The sequence below is a fragment of the Ctenocephalides felis genome, unplaced genomic scaffold (assembly GCF_003426905.1).
Source record: "Ctenocephalides felis isolate EL2017-DRISC unplaced genomic scaffold, ASM342690v1 CF-g0.4_SCAFFOLD_00845, whole genome shotgun sequence".
Lineage (NCBI taxonomy): Eukaryota > Metazoa > Arthropoda > Insecta > Siphonaptera > Pulicidae > Ctenocephalides > Ctenocephalides felis.
The window spans coordinates 70,830,403-70,855,998 of NW_020536999.1; the positions used below are offsets into that span (position 1 = coordinate 70,830,403).

At 30.9% G+C, this 25,596-nt stretch overlaps 1 protein-coding gene across 1 annotated transcript in view; it reads left to right on the forward strand.

Moving 5' to 3' along the window:
* LOC113363769 overlaps positions 1 to 18,428 on the forward strand; it is a 31,746-nt gene extending 13,318 nt beyond the window's left edge. Inside the window, exons 5-9 of the mRNA XM_026606254.1 lie at positions 609 to 703; positions 5,817 to 6,066; positions 9,632 to 9,813; positions 9,897 to 10,054; positions 18,325 to 18,428. Coding sequence (XP_026462039.1) covers positions 609 to 703; positions 5,817 to 6,066; positions 9,632 to 9,813; positions 9,897 to 10,054; positions 18,325 to 18,428 — 789 coding nt within the window. The remainder of the gene's footprint in view (positions 1 to 608; positions 704 to 5,816; positions 6,067 to 9,631; positions 9,814 to 9,896; positions 10,055 to 18,324) is intronic.
* The last annotated feature ends 7,168 nt before the right edge of the window (positions 18,429 to 25,596 follow it).

Consider the following 25,596-nt stretch of genomic DNA (forward strand, 5'->3'; position numbering starts at 1 on the left):
AATTTTCGTCCACATTTAAGCTCATCCTACCGAACCGATTTTAAAAAATCAAAAACTGTTCGAAATATATTAGTTGGGAATGGTACTGATTAATTTTAGGTGAAAATCTACCGAGCCGTTTTCTTGTAATGAACTGTTGAAAAAAAAATTTAAGCCGATTTTCATGGAACTTTTTTTGGCGATATACATCGTGGTCTTATAGAACTTACTGTAATATTACGGTCTTACAACAAGTAGTTTAATTTTAAAAATTCGTCAAACTTTGATAAAATTATTATCGTTTTTTTTTAAGTAGGATTGATGAAGTATATTATTTACACATTTTTTTTGATTAAGTCGATTATTTACAAATATCGGGAAGTTCATGTAACTTGCCTCAAGGCTAAATACCAAACCAACTAGTTTTAATAAAAGTTATATATTATTGAACAAGTGAACTTTGGGGTTTATTATTTTTATAATATCTTAATGCCTATAGAATTCAAATAATACATTCTTACACACTTAAAATAAAGTATTAATTTTTTTGATTCTCTAGAATTTTTTCAGAAATGCCTTACTAAAAAAACTTAATTTAAAATTTAAATTTAATTTCAACAATTTTCCAGTTTCTTCCTTCGTGTCCCCAATGGCGTACATATCGATGCGTAACCACGTCGTCTTTAAAGAGAAGGTGCACGCAGAGTTCCATCAGGCCAAAAAGGTAAACAAACATAATAGTTCAATCATATAAAATTCTCAGGAACTACTATATTTTAATTTTTTGATTTCATTCTGACTCATTTGAGAACCAAATTTGGAAAAAATATGTGTTTGTTATGTATGTTTATGTTTGTCGTTTATTTTTCTGGATCTTTTGTCGACGTTTTCTCTAAAACCGATGCATCGATTTCAAAAATTCCTCACTCTTGTCACTTTTGCTCTTTGCGCAACGATCGACAAAAAAGTTTAAATATTTTAGCCAAAATTCAGTTATTGGTATCTTGTTGATCAGTTTTTGGTAAATATCGGCAGACATTTACCAGTACTCAGAAATTTGTAATTAGTTGTTGAATTTTTGACGATAAAGATCATGATCCTAAATGATCCGGAAGTTATCAACGTTTTCCGTAAGCTGATTTTGTGTAATGTGGTCCTTGTTGCTCTGTTTATTAGAGTCGTTTATAAGTGCGCAGACAACTTGTATAGGTACAAATCCAAAGTTTATAAATAATTTTCTTTTCTTTGACTTTGAGTAGGTTTGCCAGACTCACATTTGTTGTTTCCAGACATTCTTGGCGCCGTTAATTATGGCCCAGACGCCAATATATGTTTTTTTAATTTAAATTATTTTTACTTGTTTTAATTTCAATATCATGTTAATTTATGGTAAAAAACATAAAATTAATTTGCCAGACATTTATTTGGTTGTCAAGCATGCCTGGTGATGAAAAGTCTAAAAATAATAGTCAGAGAGTATCAATCGCCAAATAAATTAGCGTGAATGAAACAAAAAACTATTATAAGAGCACATTACTTTACTATAGTTACAATAACATAACACAAATTTTCATGAAACACATTTCATAACACAAAACAAAGAGAATTAAAAATGCATCACATTAGTCAATATTAAATTTTACTTACTTTCAACTATGTGGGACGTGGAATAAGTATCATTGTCAACCACTACAGTTTGAATATTGTAACAATGATATTTATTGTCGTCAAATGGTTGCCATCCACTAGGACATTTATGATAGAAGCAACCGCAAAAAGTAAGCAAGAGGCAGATACAGAATTGGGATTTTACAAGAAATCGCCTTTTATATGTTTCAACAAGCATTATAAAAAAAATAACAGTACAAAAGAATCATTAGCACCCGGGTTGAAAAATTTTATGCGGATCCGTAGTAATATGATAAACATTTTAGACTAAGAGCCCGTGGGCGGATGACAGTATGTATTTTACGACACCTGAGATTTTGTGCAGCGATTATTCCTCTATACTTATCCTACATGAGATGGGGACTGACTAAGCCCAAAGTAGCGGACACAACTACTGCGCAGCTGGTAAAGGTACCTTTTTTTCGCCTATTTCCGAACCATTTTACAACGGCTGCCGTTTCGAAAATTTGAAAATATAATATAATTACTATCGGAAAATGCCAATGGCAGACGATCATCGCGCGGTTAACAAGGTGGCAGATGATTTTGAAAATGCAGAAAAAATTTTTTTTGAATGTATTTGGTGATGACTGCCATTTACATATTTTATTCCTTATAGTATCAAAAGCTTATTTTTATCATGGCAGACGTGTACCTGGCGTATCAACATCATCAGAGTTAAAAAAACTCGGCTACCATCCGGCCTGATAGTATCTCCATGTTTTATACCGGTATAAGCAATTTTTTCATAATGATAATAGAAATTAATATTTTCTAGTCTATATGTGACATTTAATAATGTTGATGAGCGGAAAAAAGGATTTTTTACGCTAAATTCATAAATATTAAAATATAGAAACGATACCAACAATTATTGTGGTCTTTAATCAATTGTTTTATTTATTGTAGTCTAATTTCAAAAAGTTGTAAAAAAGTATATTAGTTAGCTTTAGAACTTTAGCTAGAAAAAAATTAAAATTCGATTTATTTTTGATACTCAAAAAAACAATTTTCTGTAAATTAAAAACAAAATTAACAAAAAAATCCCAAAAGCAATCTTTTCGCCAACCCAAGCAGAAAGTTTTTCAATCATTCAAAACGGATGATTATTTCTCTCAAAAACTGCCATTTTTTGCACATTTAGCTCCGTAGTTTCGAAACGGCTGAACCTGCCTTTGCCAGAAATTGATCACCACTTCTACCCATCAGTACGAATCAAATGTTTTCTGAATCATTCAAATCGGATGCTCCAGAAGCTCGATTACTCTTTTCTACACTCTTTGCTCCGTATCTACGAAACAACTGGACCCTGTCAATAGAAATCAAATATGCTCGAAAACGTGGACGAAAAATTGTATCCATACATACATGCACGCACATACACACACATATTCAATTTCGATTTTTGCACAATTACCTTAACTACGGGAAATTAAAAAATGCCATTTGGCGGTCAAAAACGTTTATTAGAGATATGCACATCAAATTATCAGTTATTTCATAGAGATTCTAATAATGTGTACACATTTTGTGCCAATTTTTTGGGTTCTGTACCAAAATGTCCTCGACATTTTCGACAGTATGTAACAACCGATTTGTATGATTGAAAAAACATTCGGTTCGCTCTCGATCGCGAGGTTTCTGCAAACGTTTTGAAGATATAGAGCCGTTTTGAAGGAATGAAGTGCAAAGGGTGTAAAAATCGTCATGCAGTTTTTGAGAGAACGGATCATCCGATTAGATTAATTCAAAAAACCTTTTGCTTGTGTAGACAGTGTGCAAAAAATGCTTTTACAAAAAAATCTGTAATTTTGAAAATTTTCAGAAAAACAATTCAAAATTTTCAAAAAAAAATAAAGTTACAAAAAATTGAAATTTTAGAATTTTTTCATCATTTTCATAAAAAATCTATTTTTGAAATTTTTTTAAAAATATCAAAATTTAAAAAAAATCGATTTCTTACAAAAATTTCAGAATACTTCAATATTTTCAAAAAAATGCAAATACTCAAAAAAATTTAAAACCTCAATTTTTTCCAAATATTCCAAAAAATTTCGAACTTTTAAACAAATTTCAAAGTTCAATTACGGTACTGGAAATTCTAGCGATCGGCCTTAAGGCACGACGCCATGCATTACTGGTTTAATCATAAATTTCTCGGTTGATGGTTGTTTAGTGGATTCTTAATAAGCTGTGATTTTAAGAAATTTAGAATTTTCTTAAGAGGACTTTCGGGTCCAGGCGCGTGCTATTGTACACTCTTAGTATATAGTAGTGTATGTATAGTGCCATGAAAGAAGAACACGATTCAACAATGGTTAGACTATTGATTGAGTATTATTAACTATTTCCTCTGTTAATTTATCACATTTGATATATTTTTATAGTTTATATATATGCGGCTTTATATATCTTTAGAGTTTATAACTTTATGCTTAACTAAACATAAGTACAATAGAGTTTAGAGTTCGAGTGCAAGTCAGCAGCAACTAATTGTAACTTATACTCATACTTAATTCTGGTAATACCAGTTTTGCTACCTTATTAGTATAAGCTACCTTTATAATGGAGTGTTTAAATTGTAGCATACATACTTTATATATATTGTACAGTATTCTACGCTTATTACAGATTTTTTTTAATTGTTTTTTGGCCGAAAAATAAGTAATATCTTTTAAAACAAAAATCGACATAATTTTATTAAATCAAGAAATCAAATGGGTCATTTAAGATTAATATGTACAATTATAAGCAACTGTATAATAGTTGTTATTCGGCGTTGGTCTCTTAAATGATGTTACAATTGCGATTATCGTTTTTTTATCGACATTTTGGATCAAAAAGTCTTTTATACAGATAATTTCGTTTTTTGGCTTGTGTGCATCATATAATCATTCACTATGAGACAGCTACAATTCATCTTTCTTCTCATATATTGCCATTAGAAACTGATACATTTTTACAATATGATGTTAAAAATATAAACACTTTTGATGGTTGTAGCATTTATAGTTTATTATTCCGTTTATTACCTTCAATACAACAAGGTATGTGACCCTCCCACAGTAAGGCAATGATATACCGAATTACGGGTTGACACTACTGTTTGATACTTCAAAAGACTGATTAAACTTATACTATCCAAAGACTATTATATTAATAGATTCTTATTTTTTACTTATAAAACACGTTTAATGATGTATGAAGGCTGCATATTATGATGAATATGAGTTTTTCAACTTTTCAAATGGCAATATATCAAATATTAACATAATTTTGTAGAGAAGTTTATAATAAACAAACCTGTATAACGTTTCGGCGGAAAATCTAAATTTTGTATATTTTATCTTAAATAAAAAAATCGCACAGGTCGGATCCATGGAGTCTTTTGACATTACATTTGAATGGTCTATTTTCAGCACTATACAAATTATTCCTAACTTGAATGCTATTTGACAGGAGTAAACTAACATGAAACTGATGATAACTTATACAAGTGATGTGCTATTTGGTGATTGTCCCTCTCTGACTACTAGTATCATATTGACACACTTTTTATTGTCAGACATGAGACGTGCTTAACAATAACAACCAAATACATGTCTAGTAAATTAATTTTATATTTTTTACCCTTAACATTAACACAATATTCAGTTTACAGACAGGTCAAAATATTCAAAATTAAAAAAAAAACAATTGACGTTTGGTACATAATAAGCGGCTTCTAAACTTTCTGGTAACGACAAAGGTGGGTCTGGTAAACCTATTCAAAGAAAAATTGAAATTAGATGGATATTCAAGTGTTTTGCATTTTTATAAACACGCAGTAGAAGAGCGCATTCACTGATCTTGCTGGATACCTCGCTGCGTAGCTTTACTAAAAATAAAACAAATAAATCTGCGGTTCTTATTATCAGTATTGCAACTTGCAAATGAGCATTATATAAAATAATAAATATTGAAAATCCAGTGACGTGGCTTAAATAACTTTATAAAATTTAAGAAAACGTCTTATCAATTCTGCCATAAAAATACTTAAAAACAGTGTTGAAGAAAGCAATTTTAGCGGAAACTGAGCGTCATTCGACTCATTATTATTAAACAATTATACATATGTACAGAATAAGACATTATCCATGATTCATTTATAATGCTTGTTCATTCCTAAGGCGTTCTTCGAAAGTACAACATCCTTCCTTCTCCGATATATCGAGACGGCGTAGTTTATCAGGTCACCGCCAATTGTCATCCACTCCGCCGCCAACAAGGACCCCGACACCGATTCCTTCTCGACCAATAACTCCACCGTGGAGGGCTCCGACGCCTCCTCCAATGCCAATACCACCACCTCCTCCTATGCCACCAGCTCCCCCTCTTAGAAAGTTGAGAATCAGGGGAAAATTGAAAATCAAAAAAAGGGTATGTAATGAATATATATATATATATATATATATATATATATATATATAATATATATTAAATTTTTTATATAATTTTGATGTTGAAATATGTGATATTCAGTTTTCAGGGCAATACATCAATTAAAAAATTTGTATGACTTTAAAACATTTTTATTTTTTCCATACGTTTCGACACATAATTTTGTGTCATCTTCAGTGGACTCTATTTTGAAGGTACAGATAAAATTATTAATTAAAACTAATATATAAGAAGTGATATGGTATGAACTTACATGTAATTGTAATAATTTTAATTATTTCCTAATTATAATTGTTCACAATGCACAATGAAACCAATTCTTGTCACTTTAAATGTAGCAATAATAAATTTTTTGAATGAGTTATTTTATGAATTTGTAAAATATATCCCGCTATACTGTATTCCGATGCAAGAGTGAAGCCAAATGTGCACAAATGTGCACACCACGTGTTAGAAGCTAGGTACCGAGCGCACGAACTGACCAGAGAATTTAAGGTTTGACAACGCGAGAGGGTACATAAAGTAAAAAATAAAAAGATGACAATTGTGAGGGTGGACATAGTTGGTAGAATTGAGAAAAAATTAAAAGAAAAAGAAAAATTAACATAAAAATTAATATAATTAAAAAGTCGATAAGATAGGTAATTATTTTAAAGGAATGAATTTCGAGACATTGTTTAAAACTACTTGGTAATTCTCACACAATGAAGACTATCCAATCTTTTGTTTATGCTATTTTTGAAAAGATGTATGAAACATGATTCTGAAAAGCGTCTCTGCGATGTATTCGACTCGTGATATAAAATTGTGGCAACATCAAAATTGAAAATATGATTGAAATTTTGTATGTGGTCAGTTATCATTGTTTGATTTTGATTTTTATTTTTGGAGTTGTTATAGTGTTGTCTAAGACGTTTTTTTAGATGTTGTCCAGTTTTGCCAATGTAAGTGGCCTCACAATTTGTACAGTCAATTTTATACACGATGTTAGAAATACGATCTAAACTTGTCGGTGATTTTAAGTTCGAAAATAAGAAGTTAAGAGTCTGATCAATATTGCAAACTAAACGCAAATCCGCGAATTCAAATAGTTTTTTCCAAATAGGAAAGAGATTTTTAATGTAAGGGAGACAAATAGTGCCAACAAACTTATTTTCTTCTTTTTTCTGGGACTCAAGGGAAGGAAAATTATGTTTTGTGTTAAGGACGGAAAGTCTGTTGTTAATTACTGATTTTATAAGGTGTGGAGGATAGCAATTATTTAATAGGGTTCTGTGGATTAGAGATAGGTTAAGAGGCCAAAATTTTTTATCTGACAAGAGAATAGCATGATCAACTAAATTGATAATGGTACCGATTTTCATGTTAGTGGGATGATAAGAATGGAAATTGAGATATCTGCCAGACCACGTTGGTTTCTGGTACCAGTTAGTAATAATTTTATTATCTGGAGTTTTTATGATATTTACATCTAAAAAGCTAACTGACCTATTGTGTTCTTTTTCGAAGGTAAAGGTTAGGTGTTTATTAAAGGAGTTAAAATTTTTTAGTAAAGAATCAAAGTTATTTTTAGGAATGCAAGTAATTATATCATCAACATATCTGTAGTAAAGAAAAAATTCAACATTAGATAGTTTAAAAACGTTTTTTTCAAGATGTTGTAAAAAGAGTTCAGCAAGAGCAGGTGAGATAGGCGATCCCATGGGGGTATCAAAAATTTGTGTATAAAATTGTGAATTGAATTCAAAATAAGTATTCGCGACTATGAATTTAATGGACTCTCGAAACCAATGGAGGGAAAGGGTTGTGTGGCAAGAAATCTCATCCCATCTATCTGTGATTGACTCTAAAATTAGTTCTATTGGGACATTTGTGAAAAGAGAAACTACGTCTAGGCTTATTAAGAGGGAGTTGTTGGGCAATTGTGTATTACGTATTTTGTTGACAAATTCGAAGGAATTTTTAATAAAGAAAGGAGAATTAACAGCAACTATGGAGAGGGGTTTGCTCAGAAATTTGGAAAATTTATTTAGTGGTGAATTCAAATCTGCAACTATAGGTCTAAAAGGTACATTGGTTTTGTGGATTTTTGGGAGACCATATAATTTTGGGTTTTTAGGATGTAGGTTTTTTAACGACAAGGACAAGTCTTGTGGGATTTGTTTAGTAGAAACTAAATTATTAATGAATTTGTGGAACGTGCGGTTGATTCGATCTGTAGGATCGTTATTGATAGGACTGTAAACGTTAGTGTCATTCACTAGACTAGTGATTTTTTCTAAGTAGGTAGTTTTGTCGAGAATTACTGTGACATTTCCTTTATCTGCTCTGGTTACTAAAATATTCGGATTATCTTTGAGAAAGTTTTGAATTCGCAGACTCTTAACTTCTTATTTTCGAACTTAAAATCACCGACAAGTTTAGATCGTATTTCTAACATCGTGTATAAAATTGACTGTACAAATTGTGAGGCCACTTACATTGGCGAAACTGCACAACATCTAAAAAAACGTCTTAGACAACACTATAACAACTCCAAAAATAAAAATAAAAATCAAACAATGATAACTGACCACATACAAAATTTCAATCATATTTTCAATTTTGATGTTGCCACAATTTTATATCACGAGTCGAATACATCGCAGAGACGCTTTTCAGAATCATGTTTCATACATCTTTTCAAAAATAGCATAAACAAAAGATTGGATAATTCTTCATTGTGTGAGAATTACCAAGTAGTTTTAAACAATGTCTCGAAATTCATTCCTTTAAAATAATTACCTATCTTATCGACTTTTTAATTATATTAATTTTTATGTTAATTTTTGTTTTTCTTTTAATTTTTTCTCAATTCTACCAACTATGTCCACCCTCACAATGTCATCTTTATTTTTTACTTTACACCTAAATATTCGTCTGGTATATTCGTATATAGCTCTAACATCGTATATATATATATTATATAAATATATTTTTGGTTTGATATTCAACATCAATAAAAATAGTATGAGAGTTTTTTTAAAAGTTTATTTATTTAAAATCCATACGTTTCGGCTAGCATCTTAGCCATCATTCAGTGGTAATCAAATTAACTATAAAAATTGAAACTAAATAAATTATATGAAAGGAAATTTCATGGAAAAACAATAATAATAATAATAATAATAATAAAACACTTACAATTTTGTATCCTATTATAGCATATGAAACCATTATTAATCCATGGTATCAGTATGTGCACATTGATAAGATATATATATTTAACATCACAAATGGTAAAACACACTAATAACCATGATAACTTAACAAGTTGTCGAAACTATGTATTTACTCTTCGGAGTTTAAGATAGAAATGTCACATTTTTCTCAAAGCAGTTTTTAGCATGTGTTGATATTTTTTGGAAAATTTAAAAAGCGATGGGATTTTGTAATTTTTTAAGAAATTTTGACACGCTATTAAGGAACCACGTGTATATACATATACATGATATACATATATATGATTTAGTTGTTACATTACATTACGTTATATATATTTCAGACCATATGTCGTTGCGCCAACCAGACTAGTGGTTCGGCACCTGCCTCCTTCTACGCTAAGCTACGCACTTTACCCCAGGATGAGTTTTGCGCAAATAGCAGAGGCTCCTTCTACAATGCATACAACACTTCTGCTACCAAATTTTCTCAGTTGACTGCATGCGCATCCCTACATGCCAAGAAGTAACAAAAAATTTAATTTATAACTGAGTTTTTTTCAAAGTCCTCAATAATTAGTAATATTCTTGATTTCCTAATGCATTTAGAATTTGCAAAGCGCCTCCTTGCAACTCTGTGTGGACCAACAGGGGCGTAGCTCTTGGTCGGCCAGTATCGCCTTGTTGCGAACCTTGCAAGTGCTTCTCTTCGAGCCAGTCAAGTTGCTGTAAGTCATCCCCATGCAGCGGCGATATAAAAGTCCAAGGTAAAGACGCATTTGAAATTTAAATTTTACTTAAGATTATAAATTAAGAGAGTGAAAATATATATAAAAATAAGTCGGGTTTTCCTTCCTGACGAAATAACTCCAGAACGCACAACCGATTTCGACAATTTTGCATTCGTGGTAAAGGTCTCGAGCTCCGCAAGGTTTATAGCTAAAAAAATTAGTGGTGCATGGCATCGTGCCTTAATGCAAATTGCTGGAACTTCACGCACCGTAATTAAAAATTCGAGTAATAGAAATAATCAACAATTGTTTTAAATAATTTCAAATAGATTATTTTCTATATATAGTCAGTCTATCATCAACCTCGGTACGGTCAACATCTAATTCTTGCTCCTTAGCTTTTATTTATTTTTACCTGAATTTACAGTTAAATCCCGTTATTTTTGTAGTTCTTTATACCTGTGCGAGTGTTTTTCCAATACCTTCAGTTTATTAAATTTGTGATTCGTGAATTTATTTAAATATTTTATATCGTTTTATCTATTTATTCTAATTTTTAAATAGTTAATTACTCAATTTATTTAGTTTCATTTTCTAGTTTACTTATTTCTTATTAAATATTTCAAAATGGTTGTTACACGGAGCCAAGTGCCAAGTCAGTCCGTCCTTAGATACAAGTGTCTCAGTTTTGGACGACTCAATCGATTTAAATTCTACTGTTCTTTGCTCAAATTGTTTTCATTTACAATCTCTTGTTCACGAAAGAGATATTAAAATTGATAGGCTGACAAAAGAATTGTCTTAGGTTAAGTTAGGGAACCAGAATTTTCAGCTCAGGATTACTGGTGTTAGTTCCGTATTAGGGAATATGAGCTCTTCAAGTTCAGTTTTCAAAGAGTCGTCCACATTTTCACGTTTTTTTTTCAAAACTCTGTAATGAGTATTCTAGTTTAATAAAAAAACGGAACTTAGATTTGAAACAGCTTAGGGATGAATTTACCAAATTAGAGTCCAAAGCAAAGCACCTCGAGCAACGCGTTAATCATGATTTGTTAGGTTCTATTAAGAACAGTAAAATTTTGTTTCTTTCCGATAGCCACGGCAGAGGGTGGTCAGAATGCTTGAGAGAATTGCTTGGACGAAAATTTGATATATTCAGCATAGTCAAGCCGGGAGCCGGATTTGCTGATGTGGTTGGGGATATCGAGAGTCTGGTATCTGACTTTGGTCCGGGTGACCATGTTGTTGTTCTGGCTGGAACGAATGACGATTCGTCCAATTACGCTATTCGTAGTGCTTTGGAAAAGGCTCGTCGTTCATGTCAAAAGACAAACCTTTGTTTGATGACAATTCCGTACAGATACGACGACGTGCGTTGCAACGGGCTGATTTCCGATGCCAATTGCTGGATCAACCGAGACTACGGTCAAGGAAAGTTCAGTCATCTTCGGATTCTTGATGTCAACAGGCATGTTGGTTTATCCGATTACACCAGGCATGGCTTACATTTTCTTTTCAACGGGAAAAGAAAATTATGTAGGGTTTTAGCAAACGAGTTGTTGAGTGTCAAGGCTGTGGCGGGAATTCCTTTCGTGCCTAAAGCTGATAACAAATTTGCAATTATTTTTCAAAATATACAAAAACTCCAATAAATTGAATCAATAAAAAGTAGTTATAGATAATTATAAACCCCAAATATTATGTTTTGCTGAACACTGGTTAAATAAGTCGCATCTTGAATTAATTAAAATTAAAGGTTATAATTTTTTTATTGTTAAAATTGTTATAATTTATCTTCTCATTTCTGTCAAACTCAATATAGTCACGGAGGTGTGTGCATTTTTGTAAGTGAGTTCATTCATTCTAAACCCGTTTATACTAATACTCTTCAAGTAGAAAAACTTTTTGAATATTGTGCTGTTGAAATTAATCTCTCAAACGACGTCGTGTGTCTTATATGCGTTTATCGATCACCTGACCAGAATGTTGATATGTTCATCTCGCTGATGTACGAATTGATTCATAACCTTTTTGATAAATATTCCAAAATCATAGTTTGCGGCGATTTTAATATGCACTTTGATAAGCAATCGAAACCATCCATTGAATTCAATTTGAAAATGCAGTCTTTTGGTTTAACTCATACTATACATGAACCTACTCGTTTTTCGCATCAATCTTCTTCATGCATTGATAATTTCTTCACCAATTTAAAAGACTTTGATTCGCGTGTTGTAAATACCACTCTTTCAGACCATCGAGGCATAATATTAAATTTTTGTAATGTTTCAACTTTTAAATCTACCTTTATCTTACACAAACGTTATTTTGATGAATCAAATAAATTGATTTTCAAATGCCTTTTGGAGAAGGAATCATGGACCTTGCTTAACAAGTCCAAATACTCAAATACAATGTTCGACAACTTTATTTCTACATTTTTTATTCAACTTCAATCAAGCTTTTCCTCTCATTAAGAAAACCGTTTGCCCAAAAAATAATACTTCAACTCCTTGGCTAACTAAAGGGTTGAGAATTTCACTTAAAAGATTAGCATTTCTTGAGAGATTATCGGTACATAATGATAACATGGCTTTTATAATTTATTTTTTGAAATATAGGGCAAATTTAAATGATCTAATCAATTTAGCGAAAATCAAATTCAACGAAAACTTGATTTTTAATTCAGCAAATAAACAGAAAACAATTTGGTCCTTAATTAACTCGGAAATCAACACGAAAACTAAATCTTCACAGATTGATTGTCTTACAATTAACGGCGACAAGATTATTGATAAGGTAGTCATATCTAATAAATTTAATCACTTTTTTGTCACCGAAGCGTCTAAATTAACAAGCGCAATCAACTCGATTACCATTAGTTCGACTAAAACTCTATTAGTGCAGTACGGAGCGTTTTAGGTCTGAATTTTTTTACTGTGCTCCGAATTGAATGAAATTCTGGAATTAGGTTCATCTTACCCTCAAGTTCAAAAGTGAAAACATTTCGGGTTGCGCCATCACCCCCCCGGGGGGATGACCCCCCTTCTCAATTGTGCAATCACATTTTTTTTTCAAAATAACACCGGAAATCGATAGAAGAACCAATTATAAGATAAAAATGTCTCTTATAGTTTTTCAAAAAAACTAATACTTTTCAAGTTACTGGCCACTAAAGATTAACGTATTTCTGGCGTTTTTCTTCGTTTTTTTGCAAATATCTCCTAAAATATACATTTTAACAAAAATCATGTAATGAACAAAATAATGTCAATAAAAATCTTAATAAATCGGTATTACATAAAGTGTTCTAGGAAAAATATTAAGCAAGATTTGAAAGAGCAAAGTCGTTTTTTATTTCGTTCAAGATTTAATTGTTGTATTTAAAGCCATCTAGTGTCGAGGTTTTACATTTTATGCATTTCTGTGAAATTGGGTTTTATAGTGCTCAACATAAGCTTTAAAATGAGTGCTGTTACAAGTTTTTTGCGCGTAAAATGAGTGAGCTATCATGCAAATAAGAAGCATATACGAAGTTTTTTTCTTTTAAATCATGTGTTTTAATGAGCGCCATTTCCACCAGAATTAAAGTAATTCACATTCCATCTAGAATTCACTTCATTATAGACCCCTTGATGGATTCTAGCAGATTCACTACTTTAGTACAAACTATTTTCAGAAAACTCACGATTTTATAAAAACTTTTTTTTCCAATTTGCGCGGCCGCGCAGTCTTTAAACATTCATAACTCTGTCAATATTTGTGTAAAAGAAAAATATCAAAAAACAATAATAAGCCAGAAAGATCCTTTTGATTTTTATCTATATGCTTTTATACGTATCTTTTATTCTTTGTGAGATATAATGAAAATAACTTCGATTTTTAAAAAAAATTGAAAAAACAAGTTTTTATAAAATCGTGAGTTTTCTGAAAATAGTTTGTACTAAAGTAGTGAATCTGCTAGAATCCATCAAGGGGTCTATAATAAAGTGAATTCTAGATGGAATGTGAATTACTTTAATTCTGGTGGAAATGGCGCTCTATAAACCACATGATTTAAAAGAAAAAAACTTTGTATATGCTTCTTATTTGTATGATAGCTCACTCATTTTACACGCAAAAAACTTGTAACAGCACTCATTTTAAAGCTTTTGTTGAGCACTATAAAACCCAATTTCACCGAAATGCATAAAATGTAAAACCTCGACACTAGATGGCTGTAAATACAACAATTAAATCTTGAACGAAATAAAAAACGAATTGCTCTTTCAAATCTTGCTTAATATTTCTCCTAGAACACTTTATGTAATACCAATTTATTAAGATTTTTATTGACATTATTTTGTTCATTACATGATTTTCGTTAAAATGTATATTTTAGAAGATATTTGCAAAAGAACGAAGAAAAACGTCAGAAATACAATAATCTTTAGTGGCCAGTAACTTGAAAAGTATTAATTTTTTTTGAAAAACTATAAAAGGCATTTTTATCTTATAATTGGTTCTTCTATCGATTTCCGATGTTATTTTGAAAAAATGTAATTACACAATTGAGAAGGGGTGTCATCCCCCCGGGGGGTGATGGCGCAACCCGAATTGTTTTCACTTTTGAACTTGAGGGTAAGATGAACCTAACTCCAAAATTTCATTCAATTCGGAGCACAGTAAAAAAATACCCTTTTTTCCTCTCCGTTTACTGCACTATATCCGCGCGAAATAATTCTACATTCGTTCTTTATCCTGTAAATTTAGAAGAACTAAAGCAAACCTTTCTATCGATAAAAGTTACTAGTTCAGCGGGTCCGGATCAGATACCTAGTCTTATTCTTAAAGAATTCTATCCCTTGTTCATAGATTAATTTATGTTATGTTTAAATAAATGCTTCGATGAAGGAATATTTCCATCCCACCTCAAGCATTCAAAGATTTTTCCACGTCATAAGAAAAATAATAAAGACGATACAAATAATTACCGTCCCATTTCCCTTTTGAACTCTTTCGATAAAATAATTGAAAAAATCTTGCATACTAGATTAACGTCTTTTCTCAATAAATATAATATTTTGTTCAAGAATCAGCATGGTTTCCGAAAGAACCATTCTACTTCCCACTCAATTTATAATTTAGTTCATAACATCATTGACTCCTTCGAAGAAGCCACATATTGTACTGCGATATTTTGCGATCAGTCCAAAGCTTTTGATAGTATTTCTCATCAAAGACTTCTTGACAAATTAGAAAATTGTGGTATTCGCGGACGTTCGCTCAAACTATTTGAATCTTACCTGTCTAATCGAACACAAAGCGTTTACTTAAATAACGATCTCGAGCAAATAATTTCGGATAAATTGACAAGTACATTGGGCGTGCCCCAAGGATCAATTTTAGGGCCTCTCTTATTTCTCATATATATTAATGATTTACCTCATTGTACAAATCTTTGTGATTTTATTCTTTTTGCTGATGATACCAGCGTTATCATCAAGGCCAAATCTCTTAATGAATTACAACATAAATTATGTCAGAAATAACGCAATGGTTTTGTGAAAATAATCTAGTCCTCAATAATGATAAGACCCAAATCATATCTTTTTGTACAAAAAATCGTTTATCTAATCATATTACTTCTTTAACCATCAATAATTCAGCATATAATTTTTCGCAAGTATCAAAGTTTCTTGGTATCCATATTAATAATAATTTAAAGTGGTCTGATCATATCTCTATCTCACTATCACCAACTTTATCCAGAACATGTTGCGCACCCTAAAACCCAAACTTGGTTTAAATTGCTTACTTTCAGTTTATTATAGCAACTTTTATTCTCACGTTTCATACGGCATTCAATTCTGGGGTTTTTCATCCGAACTAATTAAAATATTTAAGCTTTAGAAAAGAGCCATTCGAATAATTTTTTCTTTGCCCAGTCAAGCCACCTGCAGACCCATATTTAAAAAATACAATATTCTAACTGTCCCATGCTTTTTTCTGCTGGTAACATTAACTTTCATCAAAAACAATTCGAAACATTTTGATATGGCTTTGTCCTCCTCAAATTATAATACTAGACACCAACTTATTAAGGCGCGTACATATAAATTAGCCAGCTCTTTCAATACGATCGACCGTCTAGGTATTCAGCTTATGAATAAACTTCCACTCAATATCCGAAACTTAGACAGCAAAAAATTTTATGCTTTTCTAGTTAAACTTTTTAAAGACTCAGCTTTTTATGACATTACTGAATTTTTTCAATTTGATTTCAATAACTATTTTCTTGCATAATCCTTATCCTGTATCTATGTAGTCTGACCATTTGATCGCCTGTACAACCATTTTTTTTTCATTTTTTTTATTGCTATTTTATTAATTTAAATTTATTACGGTTTTAAATGAGTATAACTTTCAACCTTGTGCAAGAATTTTGAGCTTGACTAGACTTTAATATGATGAACTTGATGATGAACATTGTATTTAATGCATTGCATTTCGAATGCTTTTTTTCAGCTCTTTTTTTCAGAAGCGAAATTCGTGCAGCTGCTATGATTATTATAATATTACTATCCTTTTAATATTAACTATGAATAAGCTTGACAAGAGCCTGAAATAATATCTATTATTATTGATTACGGCTTGCTTATGAATAAATAAATAAATAAATAAAATATATAAAAATAAGTCGGGTTTTCCTTCATGACGAAATAACTCCAGAACGCACGAACCGATTATGACAATTTTGCATTCGTTGGAAAGGTCTCGGGCTCCGCAAGGTTTATAGCTAAGAAAATTAGTGGTACATGGCATCGTGCCCTAATGCAAATTGCTGGAACTTCACGCACCATAATTAAAAATTTGAGTAATAGAAATAATCAACAATTGTTTTAAATAATTATTTTAAATAGATTATCTTCTATATATATATAAAAATAAGTCGGGTTTTCCTTTCTGACGAAATAACTCCAGAACGCACGAACCGATTTCGACAATTTTGCATTCGTTGGAAAGGTCTCGGGCTCCGCAAGGTTTATAGCTAAGAAAATTAGTGGTGTATGGCATCGTGCCTTAATGCAAATTGCTGGAACTTCACGCACCGTAATTAAAAATTTGAATAATGACATTAGTGAGAACTATCAGAATTATGCTTGGTTAAGTCAACGAACAATTCTTGCCACAAAGAATAATGATGTACACGCACTGAATTTCACCATTCAATAAAAAATTGCTGGCGATTTGGTGACATACCAATGATTCCGACTGGTTTTCCGTTTGACTTCAAACGATTGCAATTTTCAGTTTGCCTTGCGTTCGCAATGACAACTAACAAGTCGCAAGACCAATTGCTTAGTGTTTGCGGGATAAATTTCAAATAGATAGTTTTTCACATGGGCAGTTATACGTTGCCTGTTCACAAGTTGGAAAACCATCCGCTTTTTTGTGTTAACGCCAGACCAAAAAACAAAAAATGTGGTTTACCAAAGAGCACTTCAATGAAACGGATAATTTGCGGATTCCTTTTCATTTACTTTGAGAAGTTCAACTAAAAAACACTTAATTTTTGTAATCGAAATAAATTCATTACTGTTGTGTAATAAAATCAAAATTTTTCTTTTCAAATATAAAACAAACAAAAAATTTCGTCATCTTTCTCACGAAGCCATCTGGTGGCGAAACAGAGTTCGTCGGGTTTGCTAGTAATAATATAAATATATATGGAGTTTTGTGCAAAATATGTTTGCGATTGAAAATAATTGAGTACTTCGGTGAAAAATGGTTTGATGTTTTACCATATGAATCATTAACAACATAATAACCAACTTATTATAAATGCGAAGCGCTATAGTATTTTATTGGAAAGTATAGACAAATGTGTCTATATACAAGTAAAAGTATTGGAAAGTGTCTACAAATGTAATTATCCTTGTGAAAAACATTGTACTGCCAATCCTGGGTTTGCACTTAAAAGATTCATTGATAGCAAGAGCTCAATCTTGTTTGAATATTATTTCATTCAGTTTTATTTATATTTTAATTGACTTTGCACATTTGTAGATATAACAAAAATTTGCGCGCTTTTTATAATGTGAAAAACAACATTCGATTGTTAAGAAAATCTAGAGCACAAAAACTATGTGATAAGATAGTAAAACTTTTATAATCAACATAAAAATTATTTTTAACAATTCAATCAGATAATTAAACCAATAAAATTTCAAATTCGCAATCTTATCCAAAAATGGACTTAAAAGTTTCCCAATAAATGTCATTGAAGTATATAATATAATATTAATCTTATTTCTTCATTTTAGATAATAAAAAGGAGGCTGTACAAACATTTGTAAAAACAATAACAACTCATGTCAAGACATCTCGTGTTACTCTGGTGAATCCTTGCGATATGTGCGACTGCTGACGATATTAGAATATTTGTAAAAAAATGTCATTTTTCATTATTATTTATTTTATTTTTAATAAAGTTATTTTAAAAAGTTTTTTTATAATGATTATAATTATTCTTCAATGCAAAGTATTTGAATAATATACGTTTTTTTTAATTAAATAAAAATAGGTTGCGGACTTTTTTCAAAATTAAAAACAATGTTTTCATGGAACTAACATGTACAAACTTTTTTCGGCAATGCATTGCCCAATTTGATCAATAACCATTTGCCAGCGTCGCAATAAAACGATCATAAACTTCTGGTTTTAATTTGCAAGAATATGAACCAGGCACGATTTGATATTATCATAACTATTGAAATCTTACCATTCAAGGAGTCCTGTTAAGACCGACACAAAAAGTAATCAGATGGTGAAAAGTCAGGATTATATGGTGGATATGACACGACACAGTTACTACGCTTCAATCAATTTTAATCAATCATTAAAAAATGTGTGTTGCCATGCATTGTATAATACATATTCCATACATAAAAATATTAAGACAGTCATATAAAAACTCAATGCAAAAAGAATCGACCTTGTTACAAATTTTCAAAGAAATATATAATAGAATTATGCAAAAGTGACATCAAAATATGCTGCTTATGTTAAAAAAAGTAAACTAGTTGGTATTGGTATTTAGCCTTGAGACTCCTTTACATGAACTTCCCGATATGTGTAAATAATCGACTTAATCAATAAGAAATATATTAATTTATGAGTGATTAAAAGTATTTCGAGTGGATTTATTACACATAATTGAAAATGAACGAACGAATGCATTAACTCGGAGTATTCTCTTAAAGCAAATTTTCACAAATTAATAATTTTTATACTTGAACCAGTTTCCGTAGGACTTTAATGGTTTAGTATGTTCATTAAGATCAAGTACTCTATTGTTATACCAAGTAAACCGTCTAATTTTCATTTTAGCTAACGTCAGCAAATCTATACTCATTTTCTCAAACTTTGATGAATTTTTAAAATTCAATTACTTGTCATAAAGCCGTAATATTGCAGTAAGTCATATAAGACCATGATATATATAGCTAAAATAAGTTCCATAAAAATCGGCTTAATTTTTTTTTTCAAGAGTTAATTACAAGAAAACGACTTGGTAGATTTTCACCTAAAGCTAATCAGCATCAATCCCAACTAATATCTTTCGGACAGTTTTTGATTTCTTAAAATCGATTTGGTAGAATGAGCTTAAATGTGGACGAAAAGTTTAACACTTTTTTTTTATAAAGAAACGGCTTGGCAGATCGTCGCACAAATGATAGTCCTCATCGAGATACATCAAATGGCATTTAAATTTCTGCAATCGGTTCAGGCGTTTTTGAGAAAATGTCGATGAAAGGTCTAATTTTGACAAATACGAAAAAAACAATATCAATTTTTGCAAACTTTGACTAATTTTAAAAGTTAAACCAGTTGTCGTAGGGCCGTAATATTTAAGTATGATCTAGAAGACTACGGTATCTACCGTCAAAAAATCGTCGAAAACATTTTTTTTAACACTTTATTACAAGAAAACGGCCCGGCCGATCTTCACCAGAAACTAATCAGCACGATTCCCAACCAATATCTTTCAAACGGTTTTTGAATTTTCAAATTCGATTTAGAATTGCGGGCTAAAACGTGCACGAAAAAGTTTTCACTTTTCTGCTATTTATTAAGAAACGTCTCGGCCGATCGTCGCGCAAAACTAACAAACGATAGTGCTCATCGAGATACATCGAATGGCTTTTGGGAATATGTCTAGCCGTTTTCGAAAAAACGTCGATTTACGGCAAAAAATCTGTTCACATACACGCACACACACACATACTTTTTCCAAATTTGGTCTCATTCGATTCAGAATGGCTGGAAACGCCAAGAAAATATAAAAGTAGCGAATCGGATTTTTTGATGAAAACATAAACTTATCCTTCGGGAAGTTAAAAAACAATATTTAGCGGTAAAAAATGACCATTAGATATATACTCACATCAAATTATCAGATATTTGATAAAGTTCTTAAAAATGAGTATTAATTTTGTTACAATTTTGTTGGGTTCCGTACCAATTTTTTAATTTTTAAAGTTCACTTATACGGTTCAAGCCAATTTAAAAATTTTCAGGAAAAAAAAATTCAAAATTTTCAGAAATTATTTTTTTTTAATTTTCAAAAATATGCAAGGTTTTATACTTCAAATATGAATTTACAATTCAGTTTGAAAATATATATCTTTCAAATGCGTTATTCTAATCGTAAGAAATATATCCACAGATGGAAACTTGCTAATGTAAACTTTCTCAAGTATTTTGAGTGATAAGATCGTCGCTGTATATTTTATGAACGATAAAATTTATAGTGATTATAATTATCTAATAGCATATGTTTAAAATAATCATTATTAATTATTGGTCAATATTTATGGTATACTGATTTTGTTCCTCAGATATTTAATTCAGGAACGGGAAGTTCCAACAATTTTGCCATACACCTCTAGTTTTCTTCTGTTTAGATATTTTATTATTCGGTTTCTAATTCCTTTTGTGCCTAAAGCTGATAACAAATTTGCAATTGTTTTTCAAAATATACAAAAACTTAATAATTAATAAACTAAATCAATCAGAAGTAGTTATAGATAAATATAAACCCCAAATATTATGTTTTGTTGAACACTGGTTAAAAAGGTCGGATCTTGAATTAATTAAAATTAAAGGTTATAATTTATCTTCTCATTTCTGTTGACCTCAATATGGCCACGGAGGTGTGTGCAGTTTTGTAAGTGATTTAATTCGTTCTAAACCCGTCTATACTAATACTCTTCAAGTAGAAAAACTTTTTGAATATTGCGTTGTTGAAATTAATCTTTCAAATGACGTCGTGTGTCTTATATGCGTTTATCGATCACCTGACCAGAATATTGATATGTTGATCTCGCTGATGTATGAATTGATTCATAACCTTATTAATAAATATTCCAAAATCATTGTTTGCGGCGATTTTAATGTACATTTTGATAAGCAATCGAAACCATCCATTGAATTCAATTTGAATATGCAATCTTTTGGTTTAACTCGTACCATACATGAACCTACTCGTTCTTCGCATCAATCTTCTTCTTGCATTGATAATTTCTTCACCACTTTAAAAGACTTTTATTCGCGTGCTATAAATACCACTCTTCCAGACCATCGAGGCATAATATTAAATTTTTGTAATTTTTTAACTTCTAAATCTTCCTTATCTTACACAAACGATATTTTGATGAATCAAATAAATTGATTTTCAAATGTCTTGGAAAAGGAATCATGGACCTTACTTAACAAGTCCGAAGACTCAAATACAATGTTCGACAACTTTATTTCTACATTTTTATTAAACTTCAATCAAGCTTTTCCTCTCACTAAGAAAACCGTTTGCCAAAAAAATAATACTGCAACTCCTTGCCTAAGTAAAGGGTTGAGAATTTCACTTCAAATTATAGCATTTCTTGAGAGATTATCGGTACATAATGATAACATGACTTTTATAATTTATTTTTTCAAATATAGAGCAACTTTAAATGATCTAATCAATTTAGCGAAGATCAAATTCAACGACAACTTGATTTTTAATTCAGCAAATAAACAGAAAACAATTTGGTCCTTAATTAAATCGGAAATTAATACGAAAACTAAATCTTCACAGATTGATTGTCTTACAATTAACGGCGACAAGATTATTGATAAAGTAGTCATATCTGATAAATTTAATCACTTTTTTATCACCGAAGCGTCTAAATTAATAAGCGCAATCAACTCGATCACCACTAGTTCGACTAAATCTCTATCTGCGCGAAATAATTCTACATTCGTTCTTTATATCCTGTAAATTTAAAAGAACTAAAGCAAACCTTTCTATTGATAAAAGTTACTAGTTCAGCGGGTCCGGATCAGATACCTAGTCTTATTCTTAAAGAATTCTAGCCCTTTTTCGTATATGAATTTATGTTATGTTTAAATGAATGCTTCGATAAAGAAATATTTCCATCCCACCTCAAGCATTCAAAAAAATTTTCACTTCATAAGAAAAATAATAAAGACGATATAAATAATTACCGTCCCATTTCCCTTTTGAACTCTTCCGATAAAATAATTGAAAAAATCTTGCATATTAGATTGACGTCTTTTCTCAATAAATATAATATTTTGTTCAAGAATCAGCATGGTTTCCGGAAGAACCATTCTACTTCCCACTCAATTTATAATTTAGTTCAAAACATCGTTGACTCCTTCGAAGAAGACACATATTGTACTGCAATATTTTGCGATCTGTCTAAAGCTTTTGATAGTATTTCTCATCAAAGACTTCTTGACAAATTAGAAAATTGTGGTATTCGCGGACGTTCGCTTGAACTATGAATTCGCTTAAACTTGAATCTTACTTCGTCTAATCGAACACAAAGCGTTTACTTAAATAATGATCACGAGCAAATAATTTCGGATAAATTGACAAGTACATTGGGTGTATTAATGATTTACCCCATTGTACAAATCTTTGTGATTTTAATTTTTTTTGCGGATGACACCAGCGTAATCATCAAGGCCAAATCTCTTAATGAATTACAACATAAATTAAGTGTGGTTATGTCAGAAATAACAAAATGGTTTTGTGAAAATAATCTAGTCCTAAATAATGATAAGACCCAAATCACATCTTTATGTACAAAAAATCGTTTATCAATAATATTACTTCTTCAGTTTATTATAGAAACTTTTATTCTCATGTTTTCTGCGGCATCCAATTCTAGGGTTTTTCATCCGAACTAAATAAAATATTTAAGCTGCAGAAAAGAGCTATTCGAATAATTTTTTCCTTGCCCAGTAAAGGCTTCTGCAGACCTATATTTAAAAAACACAATATTCTAACTGTCCCATGCATTTTTCTGCTGGTAACATTATCTTTCATCAAAAACAATTCGAAACTTTTTAATATGGCTTCGTCCTCCTCCAACTACAACACTAGACACAAACTTATTGAGGCGCGCACATATAAATTAGCCATCTTTTTCAATACGATCGACGGTTTAGGCATTCAGCTTATGAATAAACTTCCTCTCAATATCCGAAACTTAGACAGCAAAGAATTTCATGCTTACCTAGTTAAACTTTTTAAAGACATAGCTTTTTATGACATTACTGAATTTTCTCAATTTGATTTTAATAACTATTTTCTTGCATAATCCTTATCCTGTATCTATGTAGTTTGACCATTTGATCGCCTGTACAACCATGTTTTTTTTAACTTCCCGAAGGAAAAGTTTATGTTTTTATAAAAAAATCCGATTCGCTAATTTTATGTTTTCTCGACGTTTCAAGCCATGAGACCAAATTTCGAAAAAGTATGTGTATGTGTGTGTGTGCGTGCGTGTGAACAGATTTTCAGCCGTAAATCGACGTTTTCTCAAAAACGGTTGGACGGATTTCAAAAATTAAAAAGCCTTTCGATGAGGACTAGCGTTTCTAAGTTTTGTGTGACGATCGTCCGAGCCGTTTCTTTGTAAATCGCAGAAAAGTGAAAAATTTTCGTCCACGTTTTAGCTCGCAATTCTTAATCGATTTTGAAAATTCAAAAACCGTTCGAAAGATATTGATTGGGAATGGTGCTGATGAGTTGTTGGTAGAGATCGGCCGGGCCGTTTTCTTGTGATAAAGTGTTAAAAAAAATTTTCGACGATTTTTATTATTATTTTTTTGAAGGTAGATACCATAGTCTTCTAGATCATACTAAAATATTACGGCTCTACGACAATTGGTTTAGCTTTAAAAATTCGTCAAAGTTTGCAAAAATTGGTATCGTTTTTTTGGCATTTGTCAAAACTAGACCTTTCATCGACGTTTTCTCAAAAATGCCTGAACTGATTTCAGAAATTTAAAAGCCATTTGATGTATCTCGATGAGCACTATCGTTTGTCAGTTTTGTGCGACGATCTGCGAAGTCGTTTCTTTGTAATTTGAAAAAAAGTGTTAAACTTTTCGTCCACATTTAAACTCATACTACCGAATCGATTTTAAAAAATCAAAAACTGTTCGAAAGATATTAGTTGGGAATGATACTGATTATAGTTTCAGGTGAAAATCTACCGAGCAGTTTTATTGTAATTAACTGTTGAAAAAAAAATTGAGCCGATTTTTCTAAAACTTTTTTTGATGATATATATTATCGTCTTATACGACTTATTGAAATATTACGGCCTTACGACAAATAGTTTAATTTTAAAAATTCATCAAAGTTTAAGAAAATTAGTAGTTTCTTTGACGTTTGTTAAAATTAAAATTGGACGATTTTACTTGGTATAATGTTAGAGTACTTGGTTTTGATGAACATATCAAGCCATTAAAGTCCTACGGATACTTGTTCAATTATAACAATTGTTGATTTCTGAAAATTTACTTTTAGAAAATACTCCGTGTCAAAGTGTTCGTTCGTTTTCAATTATGTGTAATAAATCCACTCGGAATACTTTTAATCAATCATAAATTAATTTAGTTTTGATTGATTAGGTCGATTAATTACACATATCGGGAAGTTCATGTAACTTGCCTCAAGGCAAAATACCAAACCAACTAGTTATAAATTTTAATACAATTCTAATGCAATGTTCAAATTCTAATAAACTAATTTAAGACTATAATTATTTTATTAACAATACATTATTTTTAAAGTACAATTATTTTTATTTCAAATTTTGGCGCTTTAATTTGAATGGCGATTGATATGCGATTGAAGCGCTATAGCAATGTAGCGCCCGTAGCAATAATTAATTCTTTGAACCAAAATATCGCGAGAACGAAACGTCTATATTATTATTGTCTATGATATGAAATGTCAAACTTAAGTTTAATGCAGTGAATGAATGCGATATTACGTATAAACGTTATAGCATGCAAATAAAGTTATAATTTAGCTTTTAATTACAGTAAACGTTTATTAAAACATGGCTAGTGTTGAAGATATATTACAATTAACCCAGGCTTTAAAGAATTCATACAATATCTCCAAAATATCGCACACTATAATGACCGGTTTATCTGTCCAAGTATTAAAAGAGTTTGTTGTATCACAAAAAGAACCCGAGGTGAAGAAATTGCGTGAATTAATTACC